Below are 18,105 nucleotides of genomic sequence, written 5' to 3' on the forward strand. Positions count from 1 at the left end.
GTGCGTTAGTGAGCAAGCATATTTTTAACCAGTTATCACAATGCTAAAATCACAGCATGCATTCTGATTCCATGTTAACTGAAGGTGATCAATCTTGCAGTTCAGCTGAACACAACTGCATGACGGTTTCCAAAATGTGGGCAGGTGCAGGAATCATTGAGGCAGATGCAATGAAGAAAACAGATGACACACACTACCCTTCAGCAGTATCAGAAAGTAGAGCCATAACTTTCACCTTGAATGCCAATGTTGGAAGGCTTGTTAAATTTTCTAATCAATCAGTGAGTTCAGATATCTCAAGCGATACTAACAACAAATTCAATTCATGAATGAAAAAATGTTTTGATATTTCTTTATGTTGTTCATTCAGCCATTTTTAGCAAGCTGAGTCATTCTGTTGCAACTCCATTTTTGCAACCCATGGCAGATGACAGAGCAATTACCTCCCTTCGAAATGCCCAGCATGACACTCAAGCCACAGCCTGATTTAACCCTTTGAGCCCTAAGTTCCTGAGCAATTTTAACCCTTCTGCCTGAGCTCCTGAGCCAAAATTTGCAAATAATTGGTATTAAACCCTTTGAGCCCTGACCACCGCTTTACCAGTGGCAGAGAAAAATGACATAATGCCCAGCCACCGGTTGAGTGGTGCGTAAACACTTGAAGTGTGCAGAGTCTCAACTGGCCCGTCAGGGCAGAAATCAGGGACAAAACGTGCGAGAAAACAACTGTACACAATGCAGCAAGTAACTGAGCACATGCACAAAACACAGTGAAAAGGCACGGCAATGTTGGTACTATGTTCGCTGATGTCAGAATATTACGGTTTTTCTGATTGGCTCTTCAATATAAGTCAACCAATAGCAAAACACGACACAAGTGTTTATGCACCGCTCAACCGGTGGCCAGGCATTATGCCACCCCTCCCCACCACCGGTAAAGCGGTGGTCAGGGCTCAAAGGGTTAATGAAACACCAGAGTGTTAGGTACTTTTATTTCACAAGCACTTCACCTGGTTCTGGCCAGTCCTGCTCCCTCTTACATGAAACCAGAGGACACCTCTTCTCTCAGACTCATGTCCACTGCAGTTGAAAGGCCAACGGCAGAATTTGAAGGTGACCATTCTGCTCCAAGACCCAGCTGCTTTCAGCTCCTTCTTCAGGTGGTTCGCCATGATCCGCTTATCCATCTCTTCCCAATCTGGGTAAGTGACGGTGAAATCACAGAGGGCTGGGGAGCGTGCCACAGTCTGGGCCAGAAGACGTGGTTTGTAGGAATGGTTGGACAGCAGCACCAAAGTCTTAAGACTTGCCCCAAGTGTCTCAATGTGGTGGAGTATGTTATCTGCACCAAACGATTCTAGGCTTCCCAATGGTCTGACTTCCAGGTGGAGATGTTGCAAGCCCAAACATTGCCTGCAAAGACACAACAAAGTCATCAGATCCGAATGGAGGGAAACTTTATCCCAACAGCTTGCTGTGAATGTGTGATACCCCCTAAAAATGTTTAATGGTTTACAGAAATAAACAAAAATTGTCTCAGCAGCTGGACCTACCCTCCCAGGGGTCCACCCTTTACTGTGTTACACCTTCCACCTTTCCAACTCTTGACTGACAAACCGCATTTCACTCCCTGAAATTAAAAACCTATTTACTTCAAGGTTATTTTGGTTTTGAATTTTAAATAGGTTCAGAAGGGCAGAGCATTCACACTAAAGATCTCCCTCTTGAAATATTTCAACTAAGCGCTTTAGCACAGAGGAAGCACCAGGTAGGTTTGGGTTTATAATATTTCAGATTTATGACAAGGGTGACTGTCTAGAAAGAGGCAGACTTCATTCAACTAAAGAGCACTCTTCTGTAAGCATTTTAACCAACAACTGCAACTCCTTGAAAAAAGCAGTTATCATTTTAATTCTGAATGCTTAGTTATACTTTTTAATTTAAAGATAATGTATGTCTCGCAAAAAAAATTGATCACCCATTCAAGAGAAAATGAGACAGGCTGATCTTCAGACGCCAGTCTCAGCAGGAAAAATGGACTGAACCAAAATTAGATGTGCTGCACACAATCAACATTGTCTCTAAAAACAGCTTGTGATATTTCATCAGTGTTGACCCACTTGTTTATGATGATTAACAATGAAACACTTCTTCTGCACACTCCTCTGGTTCTAGTCATGGTACTATTAGTATACTGTATACTTTAAATTAAAATCTATGTGGTTCACAAGAACAGTTGTAATAATGCAAAGAAACATGACACATAATAAAAACAATACAAACACCATACACTGTGGAAGCATGCATGCAGTCATGCATGCACACACATACATCTCACAACATAAGCAGCAATAATTGATGGGCATACAGTCTAACCACCCCTTTCCCTCTCCCAGCATACTGATACTGTGATAGTGATATGTGTATGCATGTATCACATACATAGGCATGCACACTAACATACAATTCATACAAACTGGCATACAAAACAATATATTTCTTGCTTGCTGGTCAATGTTAAAAATGACAGAACTTATACATTAAACATTACAGCACAAATAGTTTTATAGGCTGAGATCAAATGCAAAGTTAATTTCACACTGAATGTGCAGACTATGGCCTTCTGACGGCCACTGGGGTTCAAATCAGCATCTTTCTAGTCAAGATAACAAAGAAAAAACAACAGTTCTTTACCTCAAGATGACTTTCACAAGTTCGTCTTCCAGTGAAGTACATCCATGTATACTCAGGTCCGTAAGGTTTGAGCACCAAGATGTCAAGGACATCAGTTCTGCTTCAGTGATGTCATACCATGGACACATGGAGAGAGACCGTAATTTGCTGCCCTTGCGTTCTTCCTGCCTGCTTGTCTGTGAGAGCACACGTCCAAAGACTCCTTTACTGTCACCGACGAAACAATCAAGGCTTTCAAGGTCTGGAAGCGTTTTGATCAGTGAAGACACACCCATGGCAGATACAAGGTAACACTTGTAGATTCCAACAGACTGTAGCTGTGGGCATGCCTTTGCCAGAGTCTCCAGACAGTCGTCTGTCACTTCCAGACAGTTTGTCAAGGTTACCGACCTCAGATCTGAGTTATTCAAAAACACATTTGAAAATATGTATGTCTCAAACCAATCAAATCCTTTTAATTCCAAAACTTGTAGATTTCCTTTCTTCATTTTTCTTGGTGTTTTGATACCAGAGAGAGGCATTTCCCCTGTATCATCCTCATCAGAATCTTCCCGCCTAAGTGAGGGGTGTTGCTTTTGTTCTTTCCGCAAGCTCACATGTACTTTGAGAACGGTCAGATGTGGAAATATCTTGAGTGGTAGTCTTGAGCCAGAATCACCTATTCCTCCTTGGACAGTAAACCCTAGCTCTTTCAGGTTAGGAAAACCTGCTGCTATAGCGGGGAAACACTTCTCACACAGTTCTGGGCAGTCTATAAGCTTCAGACCTGACAACATGGAGTGTGGTTTTCGTACCACATTGCGGAAGGCTTTTGCTGTGAGATCTGAGCAATGAAGCTCAAGGTCTTCCAAGTGTACACAATTGTCCAAAATATTTCTGACACAGCTATCCTTCAAACTCAGGTCCATGTACAGCTTTTTCAGTGAAGGGCCAGACAAAAAGAAGTCCTTCATTGTTTTTGAAATTACTGGTGCAAGTTTGTGTTTGGAATTAGTGACCAGTTTCAATGTTCCAAGTGTCTTCATGCCTTTCAGGACTTCAAACAAGTGCGATACTTGGCGTGAATCATCTATCCAAGACCACCTGTCATTTCCTGTAGTTGTAGCATTTTCTAAATGGAGACTGCTTAGAGCACTATACTTTGCCAAATTCTTCTGGGAAAATGGAGCAGAACGGATGATTGTAATTTTCTTCACATTGGGGTAACAGATTTTACCCATGATGGAGTACTTGGCACTTACATTACCTCTTTCTTCAACAGACGCAACCACTGATGTCAACTTTTTTGCCTCATGTGTCACACATACTTTGGAAGCACCAGGAGTAGGATCTGGAGAATCCTCACCTTTCACTTGTGTAGCACAACCTGAGGCGCTAGTTTCACGATCAACATCTTCAATTTCATGCAAGCATGGGAGGATGCATTCTTGACTGAGCATGCCATGTATAAAGTTCTCATCAATGTTTGAATCTATGACAAGATGTTTCCAGAAGTCAGGCCTAAAAGACAGCTGATGGAAATATCTGCAGGTTAATCTGATTGTCCAAATGTCAAAGGCCGATAAGTTTGAGAAGATTTGGATAAGCACATTCTCTGGCAGATTAAGTATCTTGAGTGTACATGGATCCATTGCTGCAACAGAAAATAATCTTTATATCATAATGAAACATATATTGTAATTCATGAATGTGTTACTTATCTAGCACTTTAGGGCTTCCAACCTTTATTTTGTCCTTAACTTCTGACCCTGTGCCCTTGACTATCAATGGGGTTTGAGCTCATCCCATGACCAAGATTCAATATCTATCAAAGTATTAATTGTGCTGCTGAGCTCTCCACCACTAAGCTATGCTTAACTCTGACCAATGATTAATTTAACTGGGATTGATGTTTTCTGTATCATGCGGCCAATCACTGATGCATCAAGTTAATGAAAAAGTGAATGATTATGAAAGATACAAACGCTATAACCATGCTAGCAATCAAGCTTACTATCACTTATGCCAAGTAACAACCTTGACTTGATTTCGATCAGATCATTGCATCAAATGGCCTTGCTAAAGCAATCCTCCAATGAACCAGAGGGAGGGAGATGGAGGGGAAGACCGAAAGAAACAAAGGATTAACAACACTGCAGATGGACAAGATAACCATCTGTAGATGGTGTGTGTCCATCGAGATCGATGATGACCATCGTTGTCATCCAGCTGGGGGATGGGGGGAGGGTGGTGGTGGTGGTGGTGGTGGTGGGGGCGGGGGGGGGGGGATGCTCATGAATCTATCTGTGAATGCGCAGATGGCTGAATAGTCCAATCTGCGCACGAAATGTTCGCTGACAGTTGGGGCAGACAAAGACAGGCATATCATTGTCAGGGAGCTTGTTTGCCCGTGACTTTCTGGCCTGCCTCTTCTGAACAGCTGTCGCTCTTCGCTTCCTCGTCCACTCCAGAAGAAGGTGTAGCCAGATCCCTGTTCATAGAGCTCGCCTTCGCCTGCAAGCCGAGTCTCACTCAAGGCTGCGATGTCAATGCTGTATCTGGCGAGTTCGGATGCAACTAGAGCCGTTCTCCTTTGGGGTCTGTCCGCGTCATCTCTGTCCAGCAGAGTCCTTATGTTCCAAGCACCAATGGTGAGAGGAACGATCCTTGTTTTTTTTCTTTTCTTTCGACCGCTGATGTAGGGTCCCCGCCAGCCGCGGTATGCTGGCCAGGGTGATATGGAGCAGGCAATTTTTAGGGCACCTTTTCTAGCCCCTTCCTCATGCCAGGGAGGTGAGCAGTGCATTCCTAAAGAGGGCTGCTCAGACGGCTGCTGAGCTCCATCGCTGCTCCTGTTGATGAAGAACGACCCTGTGGCCTGAGCCGCCTGCGTGCAGGTCTGCGGCTGCGATTGCCAGTGTACCCACACCTGTCGTTTCGCCGCTCGCCTGTCGCCACAGGACTTGGGGGTGATGAAATGATTAAGGATGAAAGGTCATTTAGGATGACTGATGACCTGCGCGATGAGTTTGTTTAAAGTGAAGAGTTGCGCAACGTCGACCTCACTCTCTTGTCTGGAGGATGAACACAGATGCAGTGGATGACCAAGATATCCTTTTGGTGTCTCATCTTGCTCTCTGCACTCCACAGTGCGTTGCTGTAACTGCCTTCCTCTCCGTTGAACCGATAGGTTTCTTCCGCAGATTCTGCCGGATCCAGACTTCGCATGCATGGGTAGACACACCCCGGGGGCCAACTGCGTGTGGCATGCACACAGCACGGTGGAGCTAGATGGCCGTCAGTGGCTCTCCTGAGCCGACGCCCTTTTATGGATCTCGTTTTTAATTCCATAAGGGTGTCTAGCCACCCACCTCACCAGTCCCGGAAGGGAGCGGTGGGAGTGCCGGCAATCCGACCCTGAACAGGTTGCATTGGATTACAGGTTACCAGCAGCAGATCTAATGACCTGACCTGACCTGTAGATACCCTGTCTTTGAAATACAACCGACAAACTGGGAGTAATCTGGTGAATAGTTCTAAACAGCGCACCAATGACTCTATACAGTAAAAGGAAAAGAAGAGGAAAACTTAGTTACTAAATGGATCATATAAGTTCATTATCAGATGATGTCAAGGGAGCAGAGAACTGTTAAACATCCTTTAGGCTATATTCAAACCTTGTGAGGAGCAGGCTAGACTATGACGAACAGACACCAGAAATGTGTCCACACTTATCGAAGGTTCGAACTTAAGAGGACAGGATAATCAAAGTACTCCAAATTGTGGAGGTGGTTGAGCAGCCATATGAGTGAGGAGGCAGGTGAGACTCTATGGTCCATCTCCAAAATAACACCTCAGGCAGAAGTTAGGTCTGCGCACGACTTAATAGGCTTTCACAGTTTCAGGCACTAGGGTGGACGAGCTTGTGTCAAGGTGGTAGGATGGCAACTAGGAAGCTGAATATTGAAAGGTGGAATGTCACAATTCTCCCACTTCCGGAATAAATAGAGTTTATACATTTTAACCAGTAGAATTGGAGATAAACAGTCCCTTCAATATAGTCCCTTCAATATAATCACATCCAGATATGAATAATTGTTGCTGTTGTCAGGCAGAAGCAGATACAAATGCATATATATTAAGTTTATAGTGAATTGATGTGCAAGAATTCTGTGCTTGTTATATTGGAAAAACAATGGAAATGTTGAGTCACGTGATAGACAATCGTACAGTACACACTGCGGGAGTATAAAAGTAGCCACCCAGATGTGCGTAGGAACTTCTGGTTAAGACCCACAGAAAAAGAGTCAAGAGGCTTGTGAGAGAGACTGGTGAGAAGAAAGGTGGAGAGGTATGTCAGCGTCTTGACGGGAGAGTGACTGAAGCAAGAAGAAAAGTAAAGAAGAGAAAACAAGAAGCAGAGACACCTCCCCTAAGAATGTCCACAGAGAGTGAGAGACACTTTCCAGCCTGCCAGCACCAGAAGATCCAGAAGACTGACCAGGCATAAGATTCTAGGGACCTGTGCTGAAAGGACATTCCAGACACCCCAATTCTAGGAAACAGCTACAGTCCGCAAGAATGACTGCTGGGTCAAAACTGTGGAGTGAGTGTTTGAATGAAAACCTGGCCAGGTATTAGGATTATAATTTTGGATGAATAATGATTTTGAAATTCCATGTGGTGTGAAGATTTTGATTTGATGTATGTATGTGCACTGTTAGTAATTTCTGATCAGTATATACTATATAAAGTATATTAATGTATACTGTGTCCTTGATTGAGAAATGAACCAAACCTGTGACCCTGACAACAGCAACAAATTAACTTAAACAAAACTAAATATTATATTTTCCCCCAATTTGGACAGATGATAAAGCAGATTTTGTTTTTGTTTTTTTGCCACATCATTTCTTCAATCACATTTTTTCTCTAAATAATATTGTTGACACTGACAGGTGCAATAGCTGAGTGGTTAAAACACTGGACCTTCAATCTGCGGGTCCAGGTTTGGAATCTCAATAACACTAACAGCCCCTGGTGGGTGAAGGGTAAACATTTCTGCAATCTCCCAGGTTAATTTAAGTGCAGGCCTGCTAGTGCCTGAACCTCCTTCGTGTGTATACACATGCAGAAGATCAAATACCCACATTAAAGATCCTGTAATCCATGTCAGCATTCAGTGGGTTATGGAAACAAGAACATAACCATCATGTACACACACGAAAACAGAGTACCGCTGCTTACATTGTTGGGTAAATAAACAAAACAGTCATATACGTAAAATTCATAAAATCAATACTAGATGCACAGAATGGGCAAGACCATTATGTGGATGTTCCCGGGTTAAAACCATGTTTTATTTGGACTGAAGACAAATGTCCTCAGCTGAAATACTGCAAATGTTTTATGCCAGTTGCTACTAATCTGTGCAAGCTCTTACAGTCTTAGATATTTTTCCATCTGACGTATACTTTTCAATGAGAAAAACAAACTGTAGTTATCTTTGCAATCCATATCTGAAAGCCAATTCTGCTGAAGAACAATTAGGGCTATCTTCAAATGTCTTAAAGTTCTGATGTTTCCCACTTCATGAGGTGACGGACATCACACAAATCCAGTTTTAGACCAAACTGTTTTCTCTAAATGCATTTTAAAAACCTCCTTTTTGAAAAATTATATAATTCCATCTATAACAGCATCATATCATCAACCTGTCAACTCAAATAAAATGTGCAAGCTTCAATAACTAATTTCAACCATTTTAACTTCGTTTCTCAAGGAAGTATCACCGTGTTCAGACAAATCCATATAATATATATGACACATATCTGCTAAGCAGATGCCTAACAGCAGCATAACCCAATGTGTTTGTCAAACCTGGAATGCATGCATATAATTTCAAACAATATCTAATCCTAATGTGTTTAACAAAAGTTTCTAATTCTATAAGTACAAAGATATCCCTGTCCATTCTGTTTACCCAGGAGGGACTGAAGTGTACCATGCAGTATGATGATGAGGATCTAGATACAGTTTATAAAGAGCTTATCATCCATCAAAAACCATGCTCTAGGCACTTTACACACGCGGTCATTTGCACAACAGGCTGCCTACCTGGATAGAGCTGACAGACAGCTGCATTGGGTGCTCATCATTTGTTTCTTGTGTCATTCATTCAGATTTCAGTCATGCACACACATATATATATATATGTTCTCATACAGAGATGTAACATTTTACATGTATAACCATTTTGTCAATTTTCCCCACCAAGAAGGCAGCCATACTCCGTTGTTTTTTTTTAATCTTCTGCATGCGTTATACACACAATGGGAGTTCAGACACCAGCAGGTCTGCACATATGTTGACCTGGGAGATCGCAAAAATCTCCACCCTTTACCCACAAGGCGCTGTTACAAAGATTCAAACCCTCAGATTGAAAGTCTAACGCTTTAACCACTCAGCTATTGCACCCATCATTCATGTTCAGTCTTCCTACACACTGGATTTCCTTTTAAGGTAAGAAATTCCTGGATATATTCTTCACTGCTTTTTTCAAGTGTTTTGTGATCGATGAGTTAAGATATTTGTGGCATGTAATATACTCAATAGTTTGTAACTGTGAATCAAAGTGCAACATCACTCGTACATTGTAATAATGAAATTAAACCTTCATTTCATTTCTTTAGTGTCAATACACGAGAACCAAGATGCAGATCACTAACCTGTGGGCGTAACTTCAAGAAAATGTGCAATAAATTCCAGTGGTGACATATATGAAGAAAAATTAAATTTCAAGAAAATATGCAATAAATTAATGCTACTGATAATAACTGGTATATCAATACAAGGTAAGCTTACACCCAAACATCCTGAAAAAAAGGTCCTTGAACTTCTCACTCTGAAATAAGGGGTCCTGGATTTTTTCTCTCCTCATCTAAATTCATAACATAATGTTCCTACAAGCATGTGGCTTATACAAGTAGTAGAACATTTATAAGCACACTCCATTATGAATGTATTGTTTCCCATTAAACGTGTTAACCAAGAATCACAATCAACACTCCAGCAATACTACTCCTTTTTTTTTTTCATTTTTCTTTCTTTTTTTAGTACATAAAATATATATGGAAATGTCCAATTTCAGCACCTGAAATTATTGCTTACATTTCCATAGTTTGTGAGAAGAAACACGGATTGACAGACAAAGCAAGATGGTGACACGTTAGTTTGGTGACCGAATCTGCATTAAAAACTGAGTTTATAAAAGGTGCAGAATAAGAGTCGAAGTTCATTTAACATTGTATACCTTCTAAAAGTTTAAAAATCACAGATTAAAAAAAAAGAAAAAAAAAAAGGGAATGGATCTATCTGTCACAGTATTTTTCCTATGATTTTTTCTAAGTTCATGTGCCCATGGAGTAGAAATGGAGAAATCAGCTCATGAAAAAAACACATATCTGTGTGCCTATGACTTAAAAAACAAGAATTATCCTGAATATCTATGTGGTGTCAAAAGATTCAGAACTGAATAAACTTTAAATTTCCATATGAAAGAGGCAAAGGAAAATTCGTATTTTCTCTATGCACAACTCAAACAAATACGAGTATGGCAAGTGGAGGAGTGACATCATGCAAAACAAATAATTCAGCCACATGGAAAAACCAACATATTTGTCTGCCTGTAACTTTAAAACAAAAATTTCCCTGAACATATGTGTGGTGTCAGACGATTCAGAATAGACTGCTCGAGAGTTCCGCGGTCATCTTGGATCTTGCTCATCTAACTTTAACTCAAAATCGCAAGCAATGCCAAAAGCAGCAACTATGCGCTGTCCCCCATTTCTTCAGTTGATAGCCTCCACTGCTACAATCAAACAATGTACAATATATGCACAATGGAAAAAGAAAAATATCTGAAGCAAAAAGTTGAAAAAAAGAAGTCATGTTTCGCATGTCCACCTCTCTCGATCACCTTGTTGCTTGAAATTTCCCGAGAGCCAACTAACTTCGAGAGCACAGATTATGTGACGCGCATCTATAAGTCATGTAAGCACGGAACTGGACAGCGGTCTATTAATTAAGTAAATTTTAGATTTCGATATGACAAAGGCACAGGAAAATTTGTATTTTCTCTCAGTAATCAACAAAGACAAGAATGTCAAGTGGAGGAGTGGAGTAAGCTCATGCAATACAGATTATACAACTACAAAGAGCCGACAGCAACACTGAATGTTCAAATATTTCAGGCCTATAAGCTGATGCATGAATTTTTGGAACTTAGGCATAGATCCAGATCAAACTAACGTTTACGAACTGCAGTCATATGTATTGCCACACAATCAGCTGATGTAAAATCAGCCTGGAACATACACCACAGAATGAAGCAACATCAATTATGATATTCCACAGAAAGCCTGAACTTTTAATAATTTTTTTCCTCTAACTTCCAGTCGGAAAATTGGCAAAATTCGAAGAATCAATGGGACCTGGCTAAAGTTGCAACTTACAGAGGGTAGCCAGTAATACCGTTGAAAACTGACTACATTCATACGCTATCTTGATTCAGAAGGTCTGGGGGAGACGATTAATGCCTGTTCACTGCTCGTTTCCATATATTAATTTGCAGACCGGAATTTCCCCGTCTTCGTTGCTTTCAGCATGCAACTGAAATAGGGCTGAAGAGTGCATTATTTTTCAGCACGGTTTTGACAGGCATGTACCTGAAAAAATTGAAAATTACTACAGTGCCAGTGTGTTTTGTGCAAAGATTCTTACCAACAGCAAAGATAAGACTTCAAAGATTCGACATTAATAATTAAAAAAAACAAAAACAAAAAAACAAACAAAAAAACCTCATCTTGATGATAGTTGATACTGACCCTAGGCCCTAACCACCTGTCTTTGTGTACAGCTAAGAATCGCTGGATGCTAGCTGGGTTTTCGCGTGCTGCGTCACACTGTTATAATTAGTTGTGCGTAAGGCTTTTTAGTTTTACTTTAAAAGAAATAATAATAAAGTATAAACAATAACAAACCTCGTCTCGACCGGTTGAATACACCGGAAAAAGTGACAGGACGCTACTCCAGGGGTAAAGGTCAAAGGAAGAAGAATGCATGATGGGATATTTCGAAAAACTTATGCGCGTTAAGTCCACGTGGTTTTCGCATGTTTTTGTTTTTTTTTGGTTTTTTTTGTTTGTGGTTGTTGTTGTTTGTTTGTTTGATTTGTTTTGCTTGTTTGATTGTTTGTTGTTGTTGTTGTTGTTTTTAATTAGTGTGTGACTCAACTCGACTATATTTATTGTCACGAAATCCTTAGGATGAACAGACACAACAGAAGAAGAAAGGGAGCAAAGAAAGAAAGGACATCTTAGAGCAAGACACATGCAATGAAATACATGTTTGGCGAGTGTTTTTTGACAGTCACTTGGTTTCGGGATAATCTGTGTGTGTGTGTGTGTGTGTGTGTGTGTGTGTGTGTGTGTGTGTTCAATTTCATTTAATGTGTATCCGCATTAGGTAATATTAGACCAAAAACAAAAAAACAAAAACAAAAACAAAAACAAAAAAAGGGGGGAGGGGGGGGGGAGGAGGGTAAGGGGGGGGGGGGTCACAACATTTACAACAATCTGGCTGAAATAATAACTTCAAGTTCCAAACTTAAAAAAAAAAAATAATAATAATAATTTAAAAAAAATCGTTTTAACAACCCAATTGGACTATCCAACAAAGATTTGAAACAGTCCAAAATTAACAGTGACAAGTCCAAGATATATACATGAATCTTGAAAAGAAAAAGAGAAAAATAAGTTATAACAGCAACCCAATTGGACTATTTAACAACGATTTAAAGAAACTGAACAATAAAAGTGATGAGTCCAATATTTCTTATATCGGAAAAGATGCTAGTACAAGTATATGACATTTTAACATATCACAAGTAAATACATGATCACTTGTTATAGGATTGCAACACATACAGGAAACACTTTTTACGTATTTTGTCTTGAAACAGTTCAGTTTCCATCTACAGAACAATGATGCAATCAATCTGTCTTCTACTGTAAATGTGTAGTTAATGTTTACCAACAATTCCTTAAATATTACTTATTTCTTCGTATAAGTTTGAACAGCCCAGTTTCCTTTCTTCTGACTGAAAGTATGATCGCTGGATTTGTTCTACTATACAATAACATTCTTGCAATGAAAATGGAAGAGATAAACATGTTAACTCAGCTGATTCCTTTGCTCCTTTTTTCGTCAAGAGATCAACCTTCTCATTACAAAGAAGGCCACAATGCGAAGGAATCCAGATAAATGTTGTTCTTGTACCCCTCAATGAGAGTAAATGAATTAGATGTTTAATTTCAATAATAATTTCAGATCTAATTTTCGAGTGTAAAGATTTGATAGTATTAATGACTGACTTGGAGTCAACACAAAAAGCAATTTGATGTGTGTGTGTGTGTGTGTGTGTGTGTGTGTGTGTGTGTGTGTGTGTGTGTGTGTGTGTGTGTGTGTGTGTGTGTGTGTGTGTGCCAGCTACTAAGGCTGTTGCTTTGTCGTTGCTGGTGTTGTTTTTATCCAGATCATTATTGTTCTTCAATTTCATCAGAAAAGCTGCTCAGTGTTGTGTGCCGCATCAGTTTCAGTTTCAGTTTCACTTTCTCAAGGAGGCGTCACTGCGTTCGGACAAATCCATACACGCTACACCACATCTGTTGAGCAGATGCCTGACCAGCAGCATAACCCAACGCGCTTAGTCAGGCCTTGAGTGCATGCTTACATATTTGTGTACCTATGAAAGTGGATTTCATTTTACGTAATTTCGCCAGAGGACAACACTCTCGTTGCCATGGGTTCTTTTTCAGTGCGCCAAGTGCATGCTGCACACGGGACCTCGGTTTATCGTCTCATCCGAAAGACTAGACGCTCAGTTTGATTTTCCAGTCAAACTTAGGAGAAAGGGCGAGAGCGGGATTCGAACCCACACCCTCACGGACTCTCTGTATTGGCAGCTGAGCGTCTTAACCATTCTGCCACCTTCCTCCTTGCCTCATCAAATGTTGTCTACTTCACCGATGTTTGTTAAAGTTGTGAATTGTATGTAGGCCCATGTACTAAACTTCAGTTCATGTTATAAAACTTTTACAGTCGGAGACGAGAAAAAAAAGTGTTTAAAGAATTGAAATATAAAAAGTATAAAGATAGTATATATATTTTTAAAAAGTTCAAAAGTTGGTTGGAACGTCAATCAAATGTGATCACTAGAAAAATACAAAACAATATCCTAAAACCAAGTAATTTATTCAGCTGCGATGTCTGTGAAAAAACACTTGCCAACTATGTATTTCATTGCATGTGTATTAGATGACTGTTTATCTCTTTGTTCCTTTTGTTCTTTGTTGTGTCTATTTATCTTTCGGGATTTTATGACAATAAATGAAGTCAAGTAAAGTCAAGTCAAATCAAGTCACACACACACACACACACACACACACACACACACACACACACACTCACGTCAGTGCGCACTCAGCGACAGAGTGTTTTGTTTTTTTTTTTTACCTCCTATGCCTGTTTGATGTTGTTGCCAGTTTTGTTCATTTGTTTTGTTTTGATTTGTTTGTGTGTTTTATTTTGCTCTTTTCGTTTTTGTTATTTTCCCTCGCCCAGCTTCGCAGTTAGTGAAAACTGAAGACTAAAGAAAGAGGAGGTTTTTTGGCTCCACAATTACAAAAGGAAAGTTGGAAGTTAATTTGATGGATACAGTGCCGAAACTGCGGTGTCTGTATGTGCTCGCGTACGAGTGCGCCACGCCCGTATATATGGTTCGGATTGTTTGGGTTAAGGTGTGTGTGTGTGTGTGTGTGTGTGTGTGTGTGTGTGTGTTCAGTTTAGGCAGACGGGTGTGTGTGTCTGAGTGTTTGGGTGCAGGTGTGTGTGTGTGTGTGTGTGTTGTGTCCGAGTGTTTGGGTGGAGGTGTGTGTGTGTGTGTGTGTGTGTGTGTGTGTGTGAATGTTTGGGTGCCAGTGTGTGTGTGTGTGTGTGTTTGGGCGGAGGTGTGTTTCGGTTTGTGTGTGTGTGTGTGTGTGTGTGTGTGAAAGTTTGGGTGGAGGTGTGTGTCTGTTTCCGTACAGAACTTTTAAGTTGAAATCCAGAGCTCTGAAGACTTTTATTCCACGTTCAATCCACCTTTTAAATTCTTGAGAACTGTATTGTGTGTGTGTGTGTGTGTGTGTGTGTGTGCGCGCGCGCGCTTGTTTGTTTACTGAGCTTAAAAACGTGACAATTGGTTATAATGAATGTGCAATATGTAGGAGGAATAATGTGCAATATGCAGGATGAATGTACAATGGAATATGTCTAATGCTAACGTCCATATTCTAAATATATTTCTGTTAATAATTACGATGTAATAATTAATTGCAATGTTTTTAAAAGCGAATATGTGAAATGCTTTTATTTGAGAACATATGTTTATTACTCTTGTTTAATCAAGTAATCCGCGTGTGTGGGGTGGGTGGGGGGTGGGTGGGTGCGGGTGTGTGCTGATTATCTGGTTGCGGTTTTCCGCAATTTATCTTTATTCTTATCTTATCCGTCTATTATAATCAATGTGCAGAATAGTAGGCTATGTTTATAATTCAAATAATGTTTCTTAATTCTTTCTGTTTTTACATTAAGAATACTAGTTATTACCTGCAGTGTGTGGATGTATGTATGAAACGGTGTATGTGATATTTTTTTACATTTGTATCTTCGTAATATTCGTAAAAGCTGTTGTTGACTTTTACAGTTATGGTCCCCATGTTGTTTACTTGTCTATGTTGTGATAATGCACCTGACCAAATTTCTCCAGTTGGAGATAATAAAGTTATTCTTATCTTATCTTTATTAGGGTGCAGGTGTGTGTGTCTGTTTTTATGCAGGTAGTGTGTGAGTGAGTGTTTTGGTGCAGGTGTGTGTATCTGAGTGTTAGGGTGCAGTGTGTGTGTCGTGAGTCAGTGTTTCGGAGCAAGTGTGTGTGTCACATCTGCCGGTGTGCATATGTGTGTGAGTGCCAGTGTGATCGCGCGCGCGCGTGCGTGTGTGCGTGAATGCGTATGTGTGTGTGTGCTTTGGGGACAGGGGCATGTAAACCGGCTAAATGCGCATCTGTGCGTATGTAGTGTCGGTGTGAATGTCGCGCGCGCGCACACTGACACTGAAACACACGCGATCTTCTGAATGTCAGTTTATTCTTGCCAGTTGTAAATCATTGGTTTGTTTTCCGGATTTTTAACCATGTTTTTCCAAAGGGAGGGGGGTCGTGGCGTGTGGGGGTAAAGGGGGAACGTTGACAAAAATTAGACCTTCGAATTTGATTCATCTGGCTATCGTCTTTCGCCGCACCTCATGAATAGAAACACTAAACATCCCTTCATATTCGAAACAAAATATCTGTGACACAGCGGAAATGACCTAGACAGAAACTGGAGAAGAAAATGACGATCCTGAATTATCATCAAAGCTTGAAGAAGACACGAGAAAGGGAAGCGAGATTAATTGAAGGAAGTGAAAACTGCGCAGATGATGCTCAGATGATCATCATGAAGAACGAAGATTAGAGAACGATAAAGACCTGTGGTCAGGCGATTTGAAATAACAAAGCGTTGGAGAATAAAATGAATACTATACATAAAACATGTGCGGATGTCCAAAATTTCTCTTCTCCCCTCAAGGAAAAAAAAAGAAAAAGAGAGAAAGGGGGTGCGGGGGTTGGGGGGAGAAGAAAAAAAGGGGAGAAAAAAAAGAGACCAAAACAACATTGACAAACAGATGGGAGGTAATTGTTGTCTTCCGGAAAACAACGTTTCTATCAGGTTCATGGTGACAGTCAGTGTCTCGATACTGGCTCCCTTCTCTATTTCGGTGCGAGAGCGTTGGCCTGACGGTAGACCGAACCGGCGACCAGGAAGCGAGCGACGTGGGTTCAATTCCTACGCGAATCAGGATTTTTTTTTTCTGTATGGGAGAGTATAATGTTGTTCGCGCTTTTTATTTATTTATTTTTTAGGAGGTGGGGGTGGGGGGGTGTGGGGGTCATTCTTTTTGACAATCTGTGTGTGTGTGTGTGTGTGTGTGTGTGTGTGTGTGTGTGTGTGTGTGTGTGTGAGTCTGTTTTGTTTTAGGTTTTTTTTGTGTGTGTGGTTTTTTTTTTAGTCTCTCTCTCTCTCTCTCTCTCTCTCTCAGGGGACACAACCGATCCTTCAAACTACATGCCAATTTCCATTATTTCTACTCTTTCAAAACGGCCACTAGAAAAACACATAAACAAGCATATTTCACATTACTTTGATGTCAACGAGCTTTTACATCCAGCTCAGTCTGGTTTCAGACAAAAGCATTCATGCCACACAGTATTAGTCAACCTAAGAGATGACTGGCTTACCAATGTCAATAACATTAGATATTGTGGTATTTTATTCGTTGATTTTGAAAAGGCATTTGATGTGATAGACCACAACCTCTTACTTAGAAAACTTGATCTATGTGGTCTGTCAACCAATAGTTTTAGTTTGCTTAAATCCTATATGACAAACAGGCAACAATGCGTGACAGTGAGTACATCAGTCTCCGCACCATCAACACTTGATTATAGCATTCCTCGGGGGTCTATTCTAGGCCCTTTACTATTCTCAATATATATATAAACGACCTGCTGCTCCATATGAAATCCATCTGCGAAGTTTTGGCGGATGATACAACAATCCACACTTCTCATACTGACATTGACGCTCTAGCAAAAGACTTACAAGAAAGTACTGATGAACTCGTTAGATGGACCGAACTAAACCACATGTCTCTTCACCCACAAAAAAACAAAATGCAAGTTAATCACAACCAGTCAAAAGAGGCAAAACACTATACATAATTTTCCTTCCATACAACTTACAGGTGAACCTATTGAACAGGTCTGGGAATCATAATCGACAACAATCTCATTTGGAATCCTCATATAAATTCCCTTTGCAAAAGGACAGCCCAGAAAACCCATCAACAATCCAAAATCAAACATTTCCTTGACCTTCACTCACGGAAATTATTTTTTCAAGCACGTATCCAGTCTACAATAGACCATGCACCAACACTATGGGACTCCGAAAGTGCGAACACCATGAAACCATTACCGAATCTTCATATATAAACGGGGGCTCAAGCTGGTACTCCTTAAAAAGACTTCCCTTTTAAACTCAGACTATAAACAAGCGAATATTCTCCCACTGATCCGTAGATTAGAATACAACAAAGGAATCACAATGCACAATATTATGACAAGTAATGCACCACCTGCATTAATAAACAAATTTCCTGCAAATCCATCAAGGAACCCCCCACCCCCACCCCGAAAGTCCACATCCCAATCCCAAGAATTGACATGTT

The 18,105-nt window shown here is 40.5% G+C and overlaps 1 protein-coding gene across 1 annotated transcript; it reads right to left on the bottom strand.

The window, feature by feature from the left end:
* Positions 1 to 367: 367 nt before the first annotated feature.
* On the bottom strand, positions 368 to 11,751 carry LOC143288486 (uncharacterized). Its single transcript, XM_076597041.1, has 3 exons — positions 11,715 to 11,751; positions 2,695 to 4,327; positions 368 to 1,413 (listed from the first exon to the last, which is right to left on the bottom strand). The coding sequence occupies exons 2-3, from the start codon at positions 4,323 to 4,325 to the stop codon at positions 996 to 998; spliced, it is 2,049 nt and encodes a 682-aa protein (XP_076453156.1). The 5' UTR covers positions 4,326 to 4,327; positions 11,715 to 11,751; the 3' UTR covers positions 368 to 995.
* Positions 11,752 to 18,105: the final 6,354 nt, after the last annotated feature.

The sequence above is a fragment of the Babylonia areolata genome, chromosome 12, assembly GCF_041734735.1.
Source record: "Babylonia areolata isolate BAREFJ2019XMU chromosome 12, ASM4173473v1, whole genome shotgun sequence".
NCBI lineage: Eukaryota > Metazoa > Mollusca > Gastropoda > Neogastropoda > Buccinidae > Babylonia > Babylonia areolata.